The 23,582-nt window shown below is 43.2% G+C and overlaps 1 protein-coding gene across 2 annotated transcripts in view; it reads right to left on the bottom strand.

Moving 5' to 3' along the window:
• Nucleotides 1-229: 229 nt before the first annotated feature.
• Nucleotides 230-23,582, bottom strand: part of prickle1b (prickle homolog 1b) — a 31,027-nt gene continuing 7,674 nt past the window's right edge. Inside the window, exons 1-8 of one of the 2 annotated variants that reach the window (XM_037760439.1) lie at nucleotides 14,137-14,692; nucleotides 9,555-9,752; nucleotides 8,788-8,901; nucleotides 6,560-6,697; nucleotides 3,700-3,903; nucleotides 3,407-3,593; nucleotides 2,229-3,227; nucleotides 230-2,127 (exon numbers count right to left, since the gene is read on the bottom strand). In XM_037760439.1, the coding sequence (XP_037616367.1) occupies nucleotides 1,181-2,127; nucleotides 2,229-3,227; nucleotides 3,407-3,593; nucleotides 3,700-3,903; nucleotides 6,560-6,697; nucleotides 8,788-8,901; nucleotides 9,555-9,752; nucleotides 14,137-14,172 (2,823 nt within the window). In that variant the 5' untranslated portion in view covers nucleotides 14,173-14,692 and the 3' untranslated portion in view covers nucleotides 230-1,180. Of the gene's footprint in view, nucleotides 2,128-2,228; nucleotides 3,228-3,406; nucleotides 3,594-3,699; nucleotides 3,904-6,559; nucleotides 6,698-8,787; nucleotides 8,902-9,554; nucleotides 9,753-14,136; nucleotides 14,693-23,582 lie in introns of those variants that run through there. The other variant, XM_037760440.1, reaches the window with a different exon arrangement.

The raw sequence follows: 23,582 nt of genomic DNA, 5'->3' as shown, positions 1-23,582 counted from the left end.
TCCTTACATGCCTCACTTTGAAATTCCAATGCATTCATTTCTTAAAATTTAAAATGCATGCTGGCAAATGGTTTCCAACTTCCATATCATAAAAGTATAGATGCCCATCCCATAAACTCTTTGATGCATCTCACTATTAAGAACACCATTACAATCTGAGGGTTACTAAATGTAATTAGAAAATGAACATATGTCAAACATGAGGAAAAAGAACAATCATTCCCGAAGCTTTGAGAGGAGAAAAAAATATTTATTACAAGCGTCTTTACATCATAAAGCATTTAGCTGGTTATGTCAGAGCAAGGGTAGTGAACAGTTCAGCTGAATATGGAAAAAAAGCAGGTGTTACTGCCATTCGTTTCATCTTTTGTACACCAATAGTGAGCGTTGCGGAATATATGTTATAATAATAAGACATTGTTACAGAGTAACATGGCACTTAACTGTGAAGAACACAGTTTATGAAGTGGCACCTTCTTTTGTTTCTCATAAAATATTAACGAGGTCTGTTTGTTTACCATAACGACTGCTATTTTTTCATACACTTCAAAAGAAAATTCTTTAAACCACGGATATAAAAATACCAGTATTAAAATCTTAACTTAATATATACATTATCATTTTTTACTATTATGCATTAAATAAGTATTTGGTTTGTTTCCATTTTCTACTTTATCAACCTCTGTGTACAATGTGTAATGCACACACAGATATTGCTGCAAAACGTTTAACTGAACATTAAAAAAAAAGAAAAAACTTAATGGCAAATGCTGAAATGAAAGAAAAAGTTTAATGTCGCCACTCTGCCTACTCTGCATTCTGGTCTAAAGAAAGAGGCTTCCAAATTGTACCATTACATGCATCACTTTAGTGCTAAAATTCAATAAGACCCAGTATATAGGCCAAATTTTCATACACAAAAACAGATTTTCTGACTATAATTTACACAGATGTCTTAACAGTTTGGATTGATTTCTTCTTTCAGTAGATTTGGGCTTAAAATTTGATATGCATCTTGACATTTGGCCATGCACATTCTGTTGGGGCATAATACGCTGTCTGTGCACATGGGAACTGCCTCTACACCCAAATTTGATCCGCAAAAACCATCATATGATCAGAAAATCTGACTTTATTGCTTGGTGTGGCGCAGCTTCTAATTTAAATGCACTCTGAGCTGTTAAGAGATGATACAGTTTTTGGAGCGGTGGCTCTTTCTGCGACCAGTCTGTGAGCCATGGCTCTGTGGAGAGAGGGCTGTAACCCTTGTAGGGTAGTCCTCGGCGTAGTAGCGCCCAGCCGCTCGAGGCTGAGGGATTGGCTGGCCCAGGAAATAGCCCTCCTCCTCAGAGTCCGATGATGAGGAAGAGCAAGTAGAGCAACAGTCATCCTCGTCTCTGTAGAGACCCATGAAATGCTCGACTCTTGGGTCTCCTTGAGCTGAGCCCTGAAGCATATAGTCAGATCGGGTTTGGGAGTAGGCCAGCCTGTGTGCAGGATGGAGCATGGCACCACAAGGAGGGTTTACCAGACCCTGCTGCTGGGGCTCATACGGCCTCTGTGCTTTCTCCAAAGGCACCATGTGAAGGTTGTTGTCCGAGCGGGTTTTGCGGCTTCTGTGGGGCCGGCCTTGCCGGTGGTGGTGTTGCCTGCTGCGCCCATGGTGGCTTGTTGGGCGGCTTCTGTCTCGGCCCATCTCATCTGGGCAGTACGCCCTCCGCTGTGGCCTCTCACTCATGGGATGCCTTCTAATATTGACATCAAATCCATCATTATATCCATTGTCCACAGTGTCTTCTGAGAACTTGACCATCTGTGGAGGCCTGGACTGGGACTTGCTCCTCCTCAGAGCTGGGGCATGGACAAAGGACGAAGGGAGGCCTTCCGAATTTGGGGACAATGAGAGGTGTCCTCCTGCTGGGCCTCCTCTCATTGCCATTGCTACCTCCTCGTCTCCCTTCTCCATGTTAAGGTTGAGAGAGTTGGCACTGTGGTGAAGATGAGATGAATTAAAGGTCCCCATGTTGCTCATCTTCTCGCAGTCATCTGCCACCGAGGGATCCTGGCAAGGTATGGCAAGGGTGTAGACTATTGGTCTATCCCTGCCATCTCCATCCACTGATGCACCTAAAATGAACAAGCATGAGAGACACGTTTTAAGCAGCTGTTCGATATAAAAAAGAAAGCATTTTTTTCTACTGAACATATACAACCAGCAGTCTCCTTACCAGTGATGTTTGAGAGCGCCAGGGAGTCCATGGAGTCTCCAGCACCCTGGTCGGCTTTCCTCAGCTCATCAGCGATACACTCAAGGGAATCGTCATACCACTGCCTGCTGTCTGGCCAGAAGGCCCGACTTCCTGTCCCAGATTGGTCCTGATCCTGGTCTAACTCCAGCTCTTGGATCTTTCTGGCACTGGCAGGACCTGGATGACTCCCATAGGCTGAGTCGCCCAACCCGTCCTGGGACTGGGCCCAGTACATTTCAGGCAGGTGCTTCTTGCTCATCAGTCCAGGGCTAAGGCTGTTGGCTCGGGATTGATTGGAAGTCTGGCTCTGGGTGGGACTGGCAGGGGAGGGAGAGGAGGCGGTAACCCCCATAGATGTAGTATCAGGCTTTAGCCAGGGGTCAGAGACACTCATTAGCCTGCCTCTGTCACTGCTAGGGCTGGGAGATTTTAGGGCTGGCTGCTGAAGTTGATGCAACATCCCGCGGTCACCAAACTTGAGAAGGAGCTGAGTCATATAGTCCTCATGCTGGGCCCACTCCTCTGGATCCTCCTCTCCACCAGCATCCTGCTCATCCCGCTCCCTCCAGAACCTCTCCTCTTCCAGGCCTAGACGGGCCAGCTTGCGCCCTACGATGCCAATGTCGCAATCAGCATCCCCATCACCCTCTCCGTCTCCAAACTTATACTCAAATGAGGGGACGGCGGCGGGGGGGTTGAACAGCTGCGACTGTCTCCACTGTTCGCCAGGCCTGCTGCTCTTCCCCATGCGAACACTGCGCCGTGATTCACGTGAGCGGGCAGACTGGAAGGCCGAATCGGACGAGTCGGAGGCATGAATATCTTCCCCCTGGCTGCAGGCCTTTGAGCAATAGATGCGACCCTGCTTTGGTAGGAAGGGACAGCCCAGCAAGGATGTCTTGCACTGGGCGCAACAGAAGCACTGGTCTGCGGCATGCCAGTGCACACCTTCATAGGTCATCTGGGCATGGTCAACACCTAAAGGATCGTAGGATGGAGAAAAAAGGAGCATAAGATTAGATATAGTACTTCTACACAAGTAGTCAAAGAAATACATCAGCAGGATATTGTGTTCGACCTTGGGTATAAAACGTTTAGTTCTTTATTCTAATCTCAAGAGAAACAAATAAATCAATCACCTCACAAATAGAACTCACCAATGTTTTCACCACAGGCCTCGCAGTACTCTGCATACAGTGACTCAAAGCAGCAAGTACAGTAGGGCCGGCCATCTTTCATGATGTAGCGCTGCCCCCCTAGCATCGTCTCGCACTCGAAACAAGCAAAGTGTTTCATGTGCCAGTGACGACCCTCTGCTTCAGTGCACTCATCCGAAAAGATAATCTAAAGGGAGATGCACATACCGCTGTTAGTTCCGCGGAGCTCTATGGACTTGACATTGCCATTGATTCATTGTAAAACATTAAGTGCTACTATTTCTGCGTCTTACCTCGTCACAAGAAGAGCACCGTGGTTTGAGAAGCTCAGCATGGTGTCGTCCGCATAGGATCTTGCCATTTTGGTAGAAATATATCAGATCCACCAGCAACTCTTGACACGTGCCACACACAAAGCATGCTGGGTGCCAGCAGGGGCCCGGCCCTGCTCTGGAGGCAAAAATCGCCATCTCCCCTCCATTGATGCCTCCGCCACACTGACAATCGAACACAAACAAGAGATGATCCGTTAGACTTATATTTCAGGCGTCTTGTTGATGCAGTTTATAAAGTAGCTTACAATGCGTAGGGGTTAACCATTGAGCCTATGACCTCGTATTAATAATAAATCTGGTGTGCTACCTTGAGAGGGAAACTGTGGAGATAAACAGAGACGATCACATGACGGAATGACATTTCAAATTAAATGTGCTGTACAGTTGATGCTTGTGACACGTAAGGATTGCAACGTAAACAAAAGAGAGATTATGGAGATAACTATTCAAAATATATCTGTGAGGGTCACTTGCCAATCAGCAGGCTGGATGGGTTAATTATCTCTGAGGAGAGGCAGCTGTGGAGCCTGATTGTCCCTGATGAGGTTCAGGTGGTTGAAGTCTATATCTACCCCTGGTTTCAGTGCTCAGGTGCTGACTCATTGTCTCTTTGTCAGAGGTAGTGAGAGTGCTGTCCTGTTCTTGCTCTATCTGTATAGGGGTGTGTGAATCTGCAGGAGTACCACGTTGAACCTATCTGTGGGATTTGCTCACCATTTAGCTTCTTCTCAGAGTCTCTTAGAGTGGGTTAGGTCTGTTTGGCCTACTTTCGCTGGTTCTTTTGTTTCATTTATGTTCTAGTCAGCTGCTCAGCAGCGGCATTTTAGTTTTAGTCTTTTCAATATATATTGAGTGTAGGAAGCCTTCCTTTTAGGCCTGTTTTCATTTGGTGTTTCCCCTCTCCCTTTAAATTGATTTTAGTGGTTAACCTTTGGGATTAACTTTTAGATTCCTCTGGTCCGCAATTGCGTCCCTCTCCCCGTTCCCCTGACAATATCACATATCAACTGTTGTTACATTTGCAGTAAAACAAAGAAGCCAAACAACAGGTGATCATACTGCAAGTGCCAAAGGAATATGATCCATTCAAAACACATCAGTGAATCCTACAGTGACGACAATCCTAGCACAAATACAGCAACATGGAGAGTGCAATTTTAAATATTTAAAAAATGATTGACTGCACCTGTGACAACCCCACCCAGTGTCTTCATGAGTAGAACTCTTTGTGTTAACATGGGGCAGATGCAAAATAACTATTTAAAAGTGAATGGTTTGACTTGAGAGCAATACACTGATAAATCTAACCCTCCTATTATACCAACAAAGGTTGTGGGACAACAAATTCATTGGGTGTTGCTGAGGAATTGGACAACATTTTTTTGTCCCATAAGCTTGAACAGAACACGCTGGCCTTGGTCCTCAGTCAAAAGATCGTATGACTCGACACAGATCGTAAGAGCATGTCTGAATGTGCAATCACGAGTCTTTATATAACCCAGCAGAGCTATGAGACACCCATGGGCAGCTACGGGATAGCATGCCCAGCTGTTAACCATTATTACCAGGGTGGACAGACAGGGGGCCTTGGATACTGCCGGTGTTGTGTGTCCCCCACCAGGAAACTGGAGCCCAACAAAGTGTGTGTGTGTACATGTGTGTGTACACCTACGTCTCCGTGATATATCCTATTGAATACATGAGCATGTGCGGTATGTGTATGAATGGTTACATGAGCGTATGAATGTCCAGAGGGTGGTTGTGTGTGTTTGTAGAGCATACAGTATATATGGATACACATGCACACATGTCATTTCAGCGTGTGTGACCTTGCATCACTGTGGCACCATCTGTGTTTGAGTGATGACAGACATCGTCTGCCTGTCCGGGGGAATTAACGTGGCCGGCCTGTGCACTCCTTGGATGCCTGGCAGAGGATGTGGTTTACTCACTGTTCAGGGCTCAATTTTCCGGAAGCCACATAACACTAATATTTACGTCCGTTGCATCGAAAGGAAGTTTTTCAGAAACATGATTAAGGACGGCTTGAATGGCACTGGATGTTATGATTAAATCGCAAAAGTCGGAAACAGAGGTCAGGATTTAGTTTTTCCAGTGTTGTGTTTGTACATAGCTCGCTATGACATCAACTAGCATGTCTACAGCTAAATATCTCTCTTTTCCTCAAAGTCAAGGTTCCCTTCAGCAAGCTGATCAAAATATAGCTTAGATTTCTAAAAGCTTTGGACATTCAGATGCAGAAACATGTCCACTCCTTTCCAGAAAAAAAGTCTTAAAACCAGCTGCATGTACTGAGCTGAGCTGCATGCAATTATACCAGTTGATGTGGAATAATGTGCTACATACTGTGACCTGCTTGGGAAAAAAGTAGGATTTTTAAGACCCTATGCAAGAATTACTTGTTAACCTGTACATTTTTTTTTTTATGTCATGCTGAGATATAGATGGTGCGGCAGGAAATGTGCCGAATTCCTCGCAAGGAACTGGCTTCTCCGCTCGGCTTGAGCGCGAGCCTCCCCAATTTCCCCCGCTTCCCCTCTCGCCCTAATGAGGAGGTTTATGTCCGTGATTAAAACCATCGCATTAGCCAATCGGGATTGTTGCCTCGGGGGCTGCTGTGCGTTGGGATGGGATGGGATTGGTGGGTGTTATAGCTGCTCAAGATATAAATAACTTAAGAGTTGGTTTCCTCACAACTGCTTGCATACCTTATGGCTATATATGAGCCCTAAATGACGCAAGCGGTGTGTGCATATATATGCATGTATGCTCATGGGTATCCACGTGTGGTACCTACACTTTCACAGCGGGTGTGGTGCAGAGCTCGGGGCAGGATCTTGGGTGTTCCTCTCCCCAGTGCCTCCCTCTTCCTCTGGGCACTGAACATGTGGATCTCCCTCTTTTCCTCCTCTGTCAGAGAGTGGCAGTAACGCACCTGGTTAAAAAAAAAGAGAGAAAGAGATGAGTGGAGTTGACAAAATAAAAGCACAGAGAGGTCGATTTAGCACTACTGCTGATGGTTCATCTTTGCTTGCATTTTTTGGGAAGTATATGACCATATATAGTCCATATATGGATGGAAAAAGGGGTTTAATTAAAGCTAATTCCCCTCAAGGCTGCGTTGAAAGGATGGCGTGAGCAATACACAAACTCTTTCCTCTGTGTTTAGAGATGGTGATGAAGGCCTAGATAAAAGACGAAGAATATCCTAACAACCAGCTCGGTTGTTCTCTAAACAACAGTAAACGATGCCGCCATGTGAGCTCACACACACACACACACTGTCTCTCCCTTTCGCACACACAACAACACACACCGAGTGTTTATCCCCTTCGAACCACAGTTACGCCAGGAATCCTCCGGCAGTTTGCGCCCTCAGCCACCAGGTCTGCCGGCAAACATCATAAAAACCGCACCGTCAAACACTGTGTGTGTTGTGAGTGTTCCTATTGTGTATTTTCCATGTGTGTATACAGAGACCACCTCTGTCAGACAGGAGCCCCCCCCCCCCCCCCCCCCCCCCCTCCACCACACCCTTCCCCTCTGGTGATAACCCCTCCACCATATCTCCTAATGTAAACTCTATTAACACAGATGTGAAAGGAGTGCTGGTTTACACGCCATAAAGCGATTGTACAGAGAGAGGCTGGCCTGTGCTTTACTGTCACAAGAGCGGTTTGAGGGAATGTGGCCATTGTTTTAGTTTTACAAGGTAAGACTTTACTCAGCTGCTGGCTTTATAGTATAGTTAGGGCTGGGTATATACATTTCTTATTGTCAATTTGATACCAAAATGATACCAAAACTATATATTTTTTGCTTTCAGGACATGTTTTTGCATTCAACAAACAAGCCAAACTTCTTAAATGTTGTTTACAAGCAGCTATAAAATAACTTTGTCCAAAAACAATACCGCCTCATTACTATAAAATTCAAAATAATACATTTTCTGAAGAAAATGTGACTGTGCTTGAGTCTGTAAACATATTAAAAATGTCTTAAAATGTAACATAACTTTGCATGTGAGATTTTTATGGGAGTTGCAGTTGAAGTGTCTGTTGAATTTAAAGCAGGTGAAATCAGTTGAAGTGTAATTAGTGAAAGCATTTAAAGATTGACTCCCAACAACTTCCACTGTTCCCTCCAACTGCTTTCAGTGCTTACACTTCCACAGACACGTTAACTGTCTGTCAGTTTCTACACTTGAACTGGCACTAATTTCTTTTCACTTCCAACTGACACTTCCAGATTTATTGATCCCCTTCATTTTGACTGACACTTAAACTCCTTTCAGTGCTTGAATTTAAACTGGATCTTTAACTCCTTTTCAGCACTTTCATTTCAACTTCATTCAGCATTTGCACTTACTGAAACTTCAACCTCTTCCAGCACTTTCATTTGAATTTCCACTTCGGTAGCTACTTTCAATATTTGTATTTTGGATTGCCGCTTCTACCGCCACTTCAACTGTTTTCAGTATTTATTCTATTTCAAAAGTTTCTGCAAAAAATGTCAGCAGCAAGCACAGAAAAAAATCAAAAAATTCTTCAGAAAATTTAGCTTTTTCTAGTTTCAAGTTTAAGCTATGTAAGCAATTGTCAGTTTGTATGTTAGCCCTGAAAGTAGTTGAAGAGTAAGCTGAAGAATAAGTGAAGTGAAAGCAGATGAGCTGTCATTAAAGAGTAAGAGGTGAAAACACTTGAAATGTAAGCTGAGCTTTAACTGATGAAAACAAATTAAATTTCAGTTTAAGTTGCAGTACAGACACATTTCGGACTGTACTGAAAGTTTAGCTAAAGTTCCAGTTCATGAAATTAACATGACTTCTTCATCTCATCCATCCATCCCTCAGCTGCACCATCTCTGACACATTGATCAGATTTTGACAAAATTTGAAAGACGAAAATATAAGCTTTAAGATTCTCCTACTGGCCCCATAGGAGCTTTAATAAGTCATAAAGAAGGTGGCATGTCTGTTTGATCACACCCCCCATGCTGTCACCGTCTCCCTCTCATTATCTCTACCTCGTTGTCATGCGGCGGCAGCTGGTAGAGGAGCTGTCGGATCCGGTGTTTCTCTCCGGGGCTGTTGACGTACGGCACCTTTTCCTCTGGCAGACAGGAGAAATACATCTGGACCTGCGGATGACGAAGACAGATGAATGAACTTTAGACAACAGAAAGAATAACATGTCAGTCCATTGGTAGCTTTGTTTTTATACACTTGGAGGGACAGAATCTCATAATTTTAAAGTTTAAAAGACCCTATATTGTCAGGCAGAGGAGAGGGCAGCTGGATATCGGTGCAGAATGACTGCTGCTATGCGCGTCCTTTTATTCTGTGACACTGTGGGGCAAACATGTCAATCTCAATCCAGTCCCAGGCGTCTGACTGTGAAATCTTTCCACACACAAGAGACAGCGAGGGACTGGAAACGTTAATGTTTGCCTAGGATAATTCCCGCTGACAGGGGAAAAGGAAACTTTGACAAAATGTTGTTTGTCGTTGTGCATTTATATGAATAAAATATGGGAACATATTGGAGACAGTTTCTGACTGAGATGTGCTGTGTATCTTGAATACGCAATAATGAATAGTGAAAAAATCCATAGCCAGATGTTGGGCTTCATCATACTAATCCGCTAGTTTAGCACAGAGAGAAGAACGTCTGCACACATAACCTTGTTTGAACTAAAACCTCCATGCTGTTAGCACTAGAATACAGGTTTGTACTCTCATCTTCCACCACCGATAAGACAAATTAAGTAATTTGGGGGGAAATGTAGCCTACCTGCTCAGGCCTGACTCCCGGTGGCACCCACGCATACTCCTCCAACGCACATCCGGAGTCGTCGTCCGAGGTGGAGCTCCTCTGGAAGCCCACGGAGATCTTCCCCATCTTTCCCCCAGTACGAGGCTCCATGTCCGGGCCTCGAGGAGAAGGGCGCTCCCCTCTTTCGCTGCGCTCCAGGTTCATCACACACGGGTGCTGTGGATGAAAAAAAAGGAGGATTTAGGAATCACTTTACTTCTACCCAAAGCTCTGGCTTTTACCTCGTCACTGACTGGCTGGGATACTGCTGATCTAAGACTTATTGCACTTATTGTAAATCCCTCTGCATTTCGTCAATTAGTTTTAATCTCTATGTTTCTCAACAAGATAATTGTTTTTTATTCTCAGCGGCGTTATAAGAGTTTAACATAATAGCTTGAACAAATACTGAGAAGAGCAGAGAAAACATTCATTCGAAAACAGAGAACAAAGGACGACGTATCACACCATCCTTTCACAATTCAACCCCCTGAGTCACACTCAAGAATATGTTATTTTCCATCCCATTACTGGAGTATGTCATACTTCCTTTGTTTATTCATTGCAGAATCATTCTTGATAAAGGGCCCAAAATGCTACGTGACCACCTTCAAAGGGAACTTAAGACAAACTTAGGGATGATTTATAATGGAAAATCCTTGCAGGCTTTTTCCAGTATGGTCACATTGCATTAAAGACACATGAAGATAAAACAGCAACATTGTTAGGTACAGGGTGTATATCCCTTTAAATCATATTATCTAACAACAAATCTGTGCATTTATTTGGTGTGTGTCAATGAAAAAAGGTACACGGGGTACATTTCTTTTAAACAAATGCTTTGACTTAACATGACGCAACAGAAATTTCCAGCTGTTACCCCACCAAACATCTGTTGCGCTTACTGAAGGTTGTGAAACACGTGTAAACAGTCTACCACGATGTGCTGGGAAATCCCTATTGCTTAAATGGACATCAAGAAAATGCAAAAAACAGCAACTGAAGTGGCGATATAAATCTTCCAAAAGACAAATAATCAACCTTTAAACCACTCTGCAATGTGTCCACTCAGACTGCTGCAGCATGAATTCACTTTCAGCAGCTTTTTTTTTTTTTTTTTTCTTCCTCTTTACAAGCTGATAACAGTTGGACTGTTGTTACATGAATAGGGATTAATCGGTCTCGTCGTTGTGTGTCTCCCGCCTTCAGCAGTAGCCCTCTTATCTCAGCAGCTATGTTCTTCAGAGCCCCCTCAGCCCGATAACAGCACTTTGGTCTCTAGGTGTTGAAAAAGCCACTTGTGATTTGCCTACACTCTGCCTCTTTGACATGCAAATATGTACCAGAATAGAAACTTGTTTGGGTGAAAAACAGTCGGAAACTTCACACAGGTCCTCAAAACTTCACGTGGGTTTGATGTTCAACGCCACAGCAGCACTACGAGGGGACGTTAAGGTCTTGATGGCTTCCATTGACCAACCGTTATGCCTGTTAACTGTGACTAGAGCAGTCATTAAAATTCAGTTAGACCAATGCTTCTGCTAGGTGATGCTTAGGGACTGTATGAAAATGATTTGGGTGGGGAGGGAGGCTGAACTTTGTTTGATTTGTTTTTCTTTTTTTTTAAAGAATGACCCTCCCAGGGTTATTAATATATTTTTTTAATACTCAACCCCGATTAAAAGCTCAATATGTCAATAGAGCAACAACTTTTACATAGCCCAAAATCATACATTCAAAGTGGTATTAGCAATTGCCAAAATTATGAAAAACGTAACAAATGGTGCGCCTTGTTTACCAGCTTTTCTACTTTTGAAACAAGAGCTATAAATAAATCAAATATTACCTCTGTCAATGAATAAGCGATAGGCGCACATGCATGTTTTTCATCTATCAATTTACATGTAACTGTTAAATTATAAATTACAATAAGTCTTGCAAGAAAATGGTGAAATAAAATATAAATCTGGGGGAAGGAAAAATCAAAGACCCTCCCCTGGCCTCCCAAATAAATCAAACGAACCTTCCTTTAGCAAGAAATAATAAATACATACCCCTCCCCTTTTCTGACCTTTCCCACCTCCCTCCTAATAATTTGTGTACAGTCCCTTATCAGATACAAAATATGTAAATATAAAATTGAAAGTTCGTTTAAGTACTTTGACACCTCTTTACATCATAAATTGGTGCACTTTGTGATCACTATTCCTTCTTTTCCTTTTAAAAGATGTGTGATATTGATCCTCTAAAGAATGATTATCTTGCTTGTGCCCCCCCTAAAGGTCACAGGTCAGCTGCAACTGAACTCACGAGCCAAACGCTGTTGTTGTGCCGCCCTCAAGGCCTCCCGCACCTCCCCAGCCGTGTAGTCAAAAGTAACAAGACTGGGGAAATATTAGCACTCCCTCAATTAGCATACAGTTGAATGAAGCCCAGGGCCTCAAAACACTGAATTTACAGATTAGAAAATGCTGTTGAAAGTCTAACCACAGCTCTTATCACAGAACAAAAGCGGTATTTGACTGTTGCTTTGTTCTTCAGTGACTAATCTATCAGGTTTTATGGTAGGATAGATAATGTTATCACCCAGAAGCTTTTCTTGACCTGTTCTGCTTTATCTCGCCTAGTTCAGACCAGAAAGTTCTGTAATTAAATGAAGTACTTTTTTTGGAGCCACTATCTCAGTGGCACGACGGCTGTTTGTAAGACATATTTGTGTAGCTTGGAGTTTAAGAATAAGGGGCCATTAATGCTTCTGTTTTTTTCTGGTGACAACATGAGTGCAGGTTTGGTTTACAGCTAAAATACAGACATATTTGTTAATGGAAACATGGGGGCTGTTGCAAGGGTTCCAACATGTGACACCCAAAGCCACATGGGTCCACCCAGCAACACCACAGAGTTATTAAACAACATGAGCGCCATCACATTTTACAAACTGGCTATGACTAGAGTGATTGTATTATAATGTGTTCATATTGGCATGCAAAGAACATCAGAATATCTCATTATGTATGAAGAAAAAAGTTAACTTGATGTTGTTGTTTTTTTTTTTTTAAATGTTTGGTATTCAATTATTTTCATTACGATTTCTCAAAAAAAAAGTCTGAAAAAAAAAATCCTCATTAACATCTCTAAAAGCCCATAGTGACATATAATTATCTGTCCAAAATCATTAAGATTTAGATTTTACTAATTCATATATGACAAAATAAAGCAGCAAATCACCTCTTTTGAGAAGCTAAAACCAGAAAATGTTTGGTATTTTTGCTTGAAAAATGACAAAAAAGATCTGATATATCACCTCTAGGCAATATTGACAAAATCTTCTATCGCATATGAACACAACAGTTTTAAGGGAAATTATCGAGAAAATAGAAATAAATATAGGCCTAACCGAAATTGCGATAGGAACGACATAGAAAAATATATACGATATATAATTTTTAGATTGTTTCGACAATATATATGGTCATATTGCCCAGCCCTATACTCTAGTTTGGTATCCTGGTCTCTGTCCTCCTCTGCCCTTCACTTCTCCTTCCTCTCATCCCACAAGTTACGGGGAAAAAAGGTGACTGCGGATTCCTGAGCCAACATACACAAGCAACTCACATTACACCATGTCACCCGTTGGCAATAACACAATGGCCGTCTTTGTCGAAAAAAACAAAAACAAAATGTCCAACCATTCCTCCTCTGAACCCGGGGCCGCGGTGGAGACGTGACAGGAGGAGGAGGAGGTTAAGGTGGGGGGGTTAAAAAGGGAAACTCTTTGAAAAAGGCATTTAAAGAGTCACAACATTGGGTCTGTGTAAACACGGGCCAGATGTAGCCGGGTAACGGTTAATCGTGTTGCGCCTCCCCCCGCCTAACTGACACTTTTAAAAGGGGCTCTCTCTTCACCGAGGAGTTAGTTAGTCAAACACGTGTGATTTTCAAATGAACACAACCCCGGGGCGAACTAAAGGAATACATCCTAATTTACCGAGAAGTTGTGCCAAAGTGGATTAAATTCTCTCAGCGAGGAGATATTTATTAAAATATCAAACTGGTAGAGTAGTTACAGCTCTAGTTACTTAATTCAAATGACAGATTTTGGAGATGCCGAGCACTTGCTGGAAGCAAAACAGTGAGAAAAAAAGTCTATTTTTCTAAACGTCATTGGATTTACTTTAGGAAAACCATTAAATTGTGGAGTTCAAAGGCCGAGGTCATCGCTCTTTGACTGGCGAAGAGTGTTATTTTAAGGCCAAATGGGTGTCAGGGGGTGCACGAGAGACTTAACACAGCTGGAGTGAGACCACCTGCACAGACACACGAGGACTGTCTATACACTAAGACATGCTATATCACAAATACACACGTGCTGGATCAAGCTTTCAACACTTAAAAACCAAAGAAATCTCCCACAATCCATTGCATGCCTCCTCATCAACACATCTAAGCAATGGTGGCAACTTAAAGGTGCAAGTATTTTCCACATGCAGAGCTGCAAAAGTGCATTTCATTCATTCAACAAAAATCCCTTTAAGTTTCAGCTCATCTATTTTCCTCTTACCTCCAGAAAAAGCATCTCTCTTTCCACTTTTCGCATAAAGCTCTCATTCACGTCCACAATCCGCCCTCTGGTTACACAGTTGCTCCCGCTCTCTGGCTACATGTCTGCAGCAGCATCAAGCTCAACGGATCCACGCTCCTAATCAGATCCAGATCAGCCAGGAAGTATTCCCCCAACGGCTCAGGCTTTTTTTTTTTTTTTTTTAAAGGCAACGTCAGCTTTGAGGGGGGAAGTCTGAGAAGACACAACTTTCACTTCACTCCGCACAGCTCATTTAAAGTGATTCCAAAAAAATTGTTGAGGTCCAAAGAGCAAATGAGGAGGGCAGAGAGGTGACGTCTCTATCTGGAGTGTCTCTGATCCCTGTGAGTGTGTGGGAGTGAGTGGATGTGTGTGCTAGTGGGGCAGCCAAAGCCTTGTCGGCCCCTCCTTCATTCCTCCCCTCCAGAGCAAATCGCCTGCCACCGCACTTCAATCACACACACACACACACACACTTCAGAGTCAACACCCCACCTATCTCTACACCCCCTTCCTCCTCCACCAGAGTGACATCAAGCCCTCCACCCAGCCCCCCAACTCGGCCGCAGGATTCCTGAGAGCCAGATGACATGACCACTCTACTCTCACACTCTTTCTCTCTTTGTCGTTTTCTTTCTAAAATATGTTTGTTCTACAAGTCAGACAACTATAAGAAAGTAGTGTAGGTGAATAATCCCAAAGTCAATTTCAAACTCTGCTTTTTACTCAGAAAACTGAGTTTGCATTCTTTTTTTTTTTTTTTAAATATATGTATTTGTGGTAATTTGCATCACAATCACCAGTTTCACTGCTCATTACTTCCCTCCGAGACACAATGTCTATTTATAATGCAAGTGACTGCACACCCTGCTGTCATTAAATGCTTCCTGGCGTCATCAAGTCTCGTGGCGTCTCATGTCATTTGCTCTAATAATGTCACATTCATTTCTACTCTGCTGTTGATCAGATCACACGGCGGTTAATGCTGTTAGTGTTCTCGGCCCAGCTGCTCCATTAGCTCAATGACGAAATTGATCATTTGTGCACAAATCTGAGCTAAATCAGTTAAGGGTTTGATCATAAATGCAATTTGATGAAAATAAAGCCTTGTTTTTAGAAAATGGCTAATAAGCTGAAGCAAATTATGGTACCTTTTAAAAGGACGTTAGTTAACTCCGGGTCTGAGAAGTGAAGCCAATGCTGAAGTGCCTTAAACTTGCATTCTATCTAATAGCCAGCATTGGGGCAACTCCTCTGGTTGCAAAAAGCCAAGATGGCGATGGCTAAAATGCTGAACTCGAGGCTTCAAAACAGCAGTCCACAAACCAATGGTTGACGTCACGGTGACTACGTCCACTTCTTATATACAATCTATCGTAGCCAATAGTGGGATTTTAGTGCTTTTTCACAAAAAATGGCTTCCTGCTGTGACCAAAAATTATGCTCATAAGAACAGTGAGAGTGAACCAAACAATAGTTGCAGGCCAGAAAACCAAAACAATGAGCTGAAAGACGCTACGAGCCTCCATAAAGCTGAGGTGGAGGATAATTCTGTGCTGGGTCATAGCTTCGAACAACCTCTTTCACATACAAATAGCTATTTGATCCATTGTCAATATAAAAAATATCGATTATAACCACTTTAACCACTTCGTTTGCCAACATATTAACGCCATGACAAACTGCTCACCCCGATTTAGTTTAGCTAATGATTTCTCTTTCCAAAATTAAACCCCTCACGTCTTCTTGTAGTTTTCCTGGTTAAATATTGACTGTGCTTCCTCCCCAGTCGGCCTCATCCATCTCAGGAAATTCTCACGCTGGGGATCTGTCTGCTCACCCCGTCCACTGGTACCACCACCAACGCCCCCTTTCCTATTTTGGAGATGTGAATGTGTGAGAGAAGAGGGGTCCCCTGTCCTCATCTCTCACTTCAGCCAATCACAATGACGTTATTATCAAAGAGCACTTCGCGTCAGGAAGCTCCCGACAATCCAGGCAGAACTAGAAGTGAAGAGTTTTGTTCCAAAATGAGACACCGTGTCAAAAAGGGGGACACCTGCATTACTAAATTATAAGATGTGAAATGTTGCTCAAAAACAGTACAGAGGACAAAATACAAACAATTCACGTGATACGCCTGGGGAAGTTTGTTGTAATTTATTTGGACAAGCTCTGCACCATCCGTCATTGTGAAAGGCTAAAAAGCAGCTCATTTAAAGGGCCTAAAATGACAAATGAGTTTACCCTTATTGTCCGGCAGACAAAGGCACCCTCTCCCTTGACAACCCCACAAAAGTGACTTGCAGGAGAGGGCAACGGAGCTGTTTGTCACATGCCAAAATACCTGTTACAAATGAGAAATGGCTCCAACCGGCTTAGAAGAGTGAGACAGAGCGAGAGATTCTCCTTGTGCGTAGAGATTCGGATCGTCTATGTGCCTCGCCAACGCGGCCGTCTTTTCCTGGCACGCCAACACACATTTGAAATTGAGTGAGAGGAGAGAAGAGAGCTTGGCAGTCCAGTCGGAGGGTAAACCTTTCAGAAAAAGCTCTCAAGTTTTCCAGGGGTCTTGGCGCCGCTCTGCGAGAGCCACTTTGTGTGTAAACCCTCCGAGAGATGTGCGTTGAGTTTCCTGAGATATTTATCTGGATATGCATTGCATACGGAGACAGGGTAGAGAGGAAAAAGATCTATTTTTTGCGACAGACAAGTACTTAATTCAGATAATGAAAAGACACAATGAGCGGGTGAGCGTGAACAGAGGACAGGTCAGAGGATGAGTGGCTTTATCCCACACAATAGGCACATATCAGCCCTTCAGACTGGGCCTGGGCTTGTGGCCAAAGACCCATGGTGCTTTAGAAAAGACAAGAGGACAGTTGACCTTGCCGTCTCCTCTGTTTCCTCTCTGTGAGGAGACGGTGCAGAAAGTTGAAGTTCTTTAAAATGAAGTCAGAAGGTGTCAGTTTGTTTATCTTTTACAGCCAAGGAACATTATGGAAAGAGGTCTTTGACTTTATTCCTTATTTGCGGATTCATTCAAGATCACAACTGCAGACCTTCTGTCCCTTCCTTCACAATACAAACTGAGGATTTTAATGGGCCATTATAAGGCAAAGGCGTCATGTATCAGCACTTTGCAAAGCCAGCGGACATGTGCTGAATGGATGGTCTCATTCACATGCCCAACGCTGATGAGCAGGAACTAACAAATGGAGGGTTTATACAGTGACCTTTGACTCCGGCGCTTCCAAATACAAACGTATTTGGAAGTAGTGAATGTGCACAAATGCAGTTTCACCAACAGCTAAAACTGCTTTAAATGTTACCTTTTAAATGTTGTAAAATGGATAGATCCACCCACAACAATTCTAGGACAGGGAAACGGCCATTATCGGACAAAAATATTGGCCAAACCTTGAGTCAGAAGAAAGCTTTCGATCAAGTCTCTCAAAGGACTTTCTGAGCAGAGTTTTCTTTCTTTGGCAAAAAGCTTTTGGACTGCACTTCAGACAAAGATCTAGTGGCTTTTTCTACACTTGAAATCCAAGACAAAGTCAAGACTACACACTCTCATACCCGGCACGCTTACTCACTCCTTCTGGCTGCACATTTCACCTATCTATTGGAACAGAGCTCAACTGGTAATTTGGCCTTTCTCTTAACCTTTTATTATGTTAAGCAGACATTCTGCATTTTCATTTATAACAGTCCTTCACACCTGGACTCTATACTGCCACTGCTGTGTTTCATCCCCAGGAGGCAAGAAGGGGGTTTAACTGATCCCTTAGAATGCAAATATCAGGGGTGACGTCCCTTTGGTTGTTCAAAACGGAAATCAACAAGGACAGCGGTGACGTGTCTCAACTTGTTGCTGGACAGTTCGTCATAAAAGTCAAACAGAGCACGGAGGCCATTCCTGATGTTAAAGTAGCGTAAAGTGATGAAATATACAAGATTGTGCAAACAGCTCTCCCACATGGGATTAAAACCAGCAAAGGCTTGGTGCAGCCCAATTATCACGTTCAATGGCAACTTTCAGGGCTATGCCATGTTCGTGTAATTGTGTTAAATGTAAGGGTGTGGAGAGGACGGCATGGTGGAGTTATAAATTATCAGCAATTAAATATAATTTGTGGGAATAAAAAACAGTGGTGTTACCTGTCTCCCCACCTTGAAAAAGGCAAGTGTATTCTTGAGGTGACGAAAAGTCGTCCCACTAATCTAAAGGCAAAAATGTTTATTTATGGCTCTTCTCAACGGCCACACTTGAATGCCTGAAAAGCCTGTTGTCATAAAGAGAGAAGAGACCGTGTGAACTGTTCAAATTGGATAATGGTTAGTTGCAAGGAAAATCTTGACACACCAAGTAACATTGCTGAACCAAAGCTGACAAGCCCAAACAAACAAAATCACAATGGGGGCATTTCAATCTCTGAATTGAAACTTCTTTCTAAGGAAGAATGTCCTCTGTGACTGTATATGAGCTAAATATATTTAAAATTTGTAGTCCTCTCTATGGCCCTGTGTCATATGGACTCAATTGTTGTGACACCAACACCCATGATGCCAATCTTTACACAAGTATCTTTACAAATAAAGAAATCTGTATCCTCAGCAATGTCCCACTTCCAAAGGTCATATGCACAAAGGCTGACAAACCAGCTCACTCACATATCTGCTCCACAAAAAGACCTCGGATCCACGTCTCAATTCACATCCATTATGACACCCCATTCAGCCCCATTCAGCCCCATTCACGGCGACAGACGCCTCTCAGCAGCCTTTCACACCAGGAAATGGATCTTTGGCCCGCGCTAACAAGGCCCCTCCAGCTCGACTCGCTGCTGCATATCAGGTCCGGCGGAGTGCCGCTCAGCAATCTCGCCAGTTCGGTGTTAATATTCCCTGACACTCCCGGGGCCGAGTGTGATTTAAGTTTCTGGTCATAAAACCCTCTGCTGAGATTTGTTAACCACTGCAGGGTGTTACCTGCACACCTCTAGGGACAATGGGGGCAGCAATAAAAGTGTTGTAAAATGCAGGAAATTGTCAAGTACCTGTGATGGGAGCTTAGGTAGGGATTGGTTTGGGAAGCTTCTGTTAAGATTGTTCTTGTTCAGAACTCTACTGAAACCATTTACAAGTAAAATGCAGAGTGGACAGTTTTGATGTTGATCTATTTTTGGGGATGGTAAGTTGGGTCGATCCACCACTTTGGCCCACGCTAAAATATCTCAACAACTATTGGATGGATTGCCACAGAATTTGGTACTGACATTCCTCTTATCACTCATGAATATATGCAAGGACTTTGGTGAGCTTCTAACTTTCCTTCTAACACCATCAGGTCAAAATTTGAATTTTCCCAATATTTGATCAAATACCTGCAAAACGAATGACATTCATATGAGCCTCAGCTGGACTTTCTGTTTCGTGCTAATTGGGAAATGTTAACAGGGTAAAGCGCTAAACTACAATGGTGATTATGCCTACTTAACATCAACATGTTAACATTGTCATTGTGTGCATGTTAGCATGCCGATGTTAGTATTACAACTTCATAGAATGGCTGTAGAATCTTAGGCTGCATTCACACCGGATCAGGCGTTGCGGTGATTCGCCGCAGGGTTGTGCGTTGGTGAGTGAGAGTCGCATTAATGGCCCATTAACTGTAACGATTAACGTCTTTTGTTCCGTCATGGCTGGGTTATACAGCTCTGGATTGCTGGTTACATGATTGGCCACCGCAGTGTGACGTTGGGCTGCGTTTCTCCATAAGTGGACACTGTTTCTACATTTCCGCCACAGGTCGCTGCATTTGTTTTGGCAACCGCTGCGGACATCACAACCTCAGCCGCTGGCTGCAGCCCAAACAAACTACCCCCATTCAAAATGAATGGGAAGACTTGCGTTTTTGACGCACTGCCGGATCTGGTGTCAATGCAGCCTTGGTCTTGTTTTTCTTCTTTCTTACCCTTCTTTTACAAGTGACCTCCTCGTGATTGTGATTTCTCATAAGATCAATAAAGCGATCTGCTCCGGGGTTGTAAACTAGAGCCGACTTGAGTCGCCAGCGTGCATCCAACAGATGCTATTAAATGTTCTGTTTGTTCTCTTCCAAAATAGTAGGCATCGCATTTTTTAATTAAATCTTTGCAAAATGAAAATAATCCCTGCTTCAATGCGGCTACTGTTCGGCCTTACATGTGTATCTGTCAATCTTTATTGTGCTTTCGGTTCTGCCTATATCCCTGCATATGTAGCCAATTATTGTGACGTTTGAGTGGATTTTCTTTAAATCCCTTCACTGCTCGCAGGCTGATTAGAGTATGTTGAGGAATTATGCCATTTCAGGGCTAAATAGGGTTGGAAAAAACAGTATAAAGGCTTCCCCCGTTCATGTCTAGAGGTAACTTATTCATTATTATCACTGATTTGGCTGAGTCGACCTCACTTAAACAGCTTAATACGAGTCATTACCTGAATCTGACTGCATGCAAGTCCTAGATGGTCCCTGTAGGCTAAAAGTGCTTTGCCAAGCCAAAGTATCCTCTTGGATACTTGGCAACTGGGGTATAGAGTATATCCACTGTGGAAAAACAACTGATAATAGATGATGAAATACATTTCTCTGCTTTTCAAAATAATGGTAACTAAGGTATGCAAAGATATGCACAGGTACATATTACATTGTGCAATATCTACTGCACTGCATACATATTTGGTACACTTTCAGAGCAGTATGTCCACAGTGTTCTTAGTACTGTGTTTATATTTCTGTCCCATGCATTTGAAGATAGATGTAGTTAAAATGCAGCTACGTTAAACAGAATCATTCTCAACTGACCACAGTGTGGCGATCCTTTATAATACCAGGAATTTGCATGAAATAATAGGAGGCTTTCACACACTCTTACCACTTCAGTGAGGAACTGGAATATACAGTAAGTGCAAAACACCATCATAAAACTGTAATACCTATTAGGAAACAATAGGAACCTACTGTCATGATAGTTCAGCGGGGGTGTTTGTCTGAAAGACTTGCTTCATGTCTTGTGCATCCCATCCAACACTAATTTGATATTGTTAAGTGATGCATTCCTCCTTTAACTAAATCCAGAGGTCACTGTTACCACCACTGTGAAAGGAGTGAGTGTGTGTGTGTGTGTGTGTGTGTTTGAAACATCTTAATAAATCCCAGGCCGCTGCGATCACATTGCCTCCCATACAAAGTAGAGAAGATAAAGAACAGGCAGATATTTATAACAGGAACAGCGGTGAGCGATGGACTGATGATTGAAATGAAATATGGCAAGAACCAGATTGTCTTGTTCGTGTTGACAGGAAAAATGTACGCATCACTGCAGCGTTGCTCCACTTGAATGCTAATAAAAGCAAAGGGTTCATGATTGGAGCGCTGATGTAAGGCCAACAAACTGTAATACATTAAAGGTGCTATTGATAACATTCAGCCACTAGATGTCGTATTCCTCCTCCCCCGTTCCATTGCATTTACTACACAACACAAGTTACTTACTGTCAATCTCAGCCATTTAACCCTGTTTTTCCACACTAATTGACGACACACAGAGATACCACGTGATACCAATATCATGTTACTTTTGTCTCACAAGCCTTGTTAGAAGCGGGAACCAAACGTCAGACATCAGAGATAAACAAAACATCAATTTTGGACTTGCCAAAAAAAATTTAAATGATTAATTAACAATCATAATAATCTTTTTCAGGAAAAGCTATACTTTTATTTGGCACCTTTCTACTATTCCAGTGAAATATTCTCACGAACAAACTGTTATTATGCCACAGATGTTTGGCCGACAGGCTACAATAGAAGATAAGAAACCGGTTTCTTTTTCTTGTTAACAGGAAAACAAAAGTGAAACACTCCAGCTGCACTTCATCAGAAATAAACTTGTTTATTATTTCTTACTGGCTTCCCGCGAACTGAGAACGATGCAGCATTGTTATTACTGCACCCTCTATCAATCTACTGTAGGTATCCATCTGACTGATTTACAGCGTGTCACACGGTTCAGCCAAAATAAACCGAAAAGTCAGCCCCCTTTAATGAGCGGTGCCACTCAAACTAAGATGGAAGCATTGCTTATGAAAAACAAATCCATAAAAAAACTAAACAGAGAGGCAAACGTAAAAAAAAAAGCTACATCTGATGACATATCATGCAAGACGAGCTGCAGCATTGCATCACATTTAGTATGTGAAAGCTGTTTATGTGTGTGTAGGTGTGTGTGTGTGAATCCCACATGAGTTTTGCATAAGAGATAGATGTAGGCCAGGGATTGGGGTTGTGTACACAGAGGCTTAATGACAGGACCCTGAAGGGATGGCGCATCAGTCAAGCGGAACAGACAAACACACTCATACACACACACACACACACATATATATAAACCGGCTGTGTATTACACAACCAGCGCCCTCACTTTCCCATAATTTAGTATTGGAAACACAACAAGAGCTGGGAACGGCAGGTTTGCGGCCCCAGGCACTTTGTCACACTCGGGCTGCAGTTTGGCCTACATGGATGAGGCTGGCACCGTTCTCAAGGCTGCATAGTGTCGGAGAAAGGGTGTGTGTGTGAAACCATATAGCCTTCAGCTCCAATAGCAGGATTCCCAAGGCGCTTTTTTTTGTTTGGCTTTATATGGGTTACTGAAGCCAGCGATAGAAAGATAACAAAACATGCTGAGTGATCAGCTTAGCTCCGCACGGTTACATTTTGGCGAGCGGGTTTGGATGCCACGAGGGCGACAGATATCGAGTGTATGTGTTTTATGAAAGTCGCTTTGAGCCCTGCGCTTTAATAAACTCAGTGTCACAGGAAAAAGTGGCGTGACTGGCCATTTTGCGGGGTGTTTGCCCTCCCTACACCATCCCGTCCTCTCTCAGGGACTGTGGTTGAATTTGGCCACGCAGCCGCTGTTGGCATTCCACACTGACCCTCGAGTAGCGGGCCTGAGGTTCACGGGTAAACAGACAAACCGTTCGCTGTGTAATTTCGGAGCCTGTCTCACCCTCTTCGCTGTCTCTCTCTCTCTCTCTCTCTCCCCCCTTGTCGTTCCTCTCAGCCAGCCATATCCTCAGTTGGCCTCTCTGTTAAGTCAGACCTACCTGACAGTTCTGACTAAAACCTTCTGGGTTTACTATCTGTCCCGCTCGGCGACGGGGCTCAGCTCTCTAAACACACACGGAAGACTAATCTGCAACAGATGGGAGACGGACCGGCGGAGGAAGTAGTATAGAAAGGATATACAGCATATTTGTACCCCTCTAAACCAAACGATAGGGTTTCAGCGAAGTTCCGAGCAAAGCCGTCGGAGGGCTGTAATGATGTGCACGGCGGCGGCGGCTCCCAGGGGCTTAACTGGACATATTAC

The sequence above is a fragment of the Sebastes umbrosus genome, chromosome 23, assembly GCF_015220745.1.
Source record: "Sebastes umbrosus isolate fSebUmb1 chromosome 23, fSebUmb1.pri, whole genome shotgun sequence".
Classification (NCBI taxonomy): Eukaryota; Metazoa; Chordata; class Actinopteri; order Perciformes; family Sebastidae; genus Sebastes; species Sebastes umbrosus.
The sequence above is the reverse complement of the archived record's forward strand: the minus strand, read 5'-3'. Positions and strand labels throughout refer to the sequence as shown.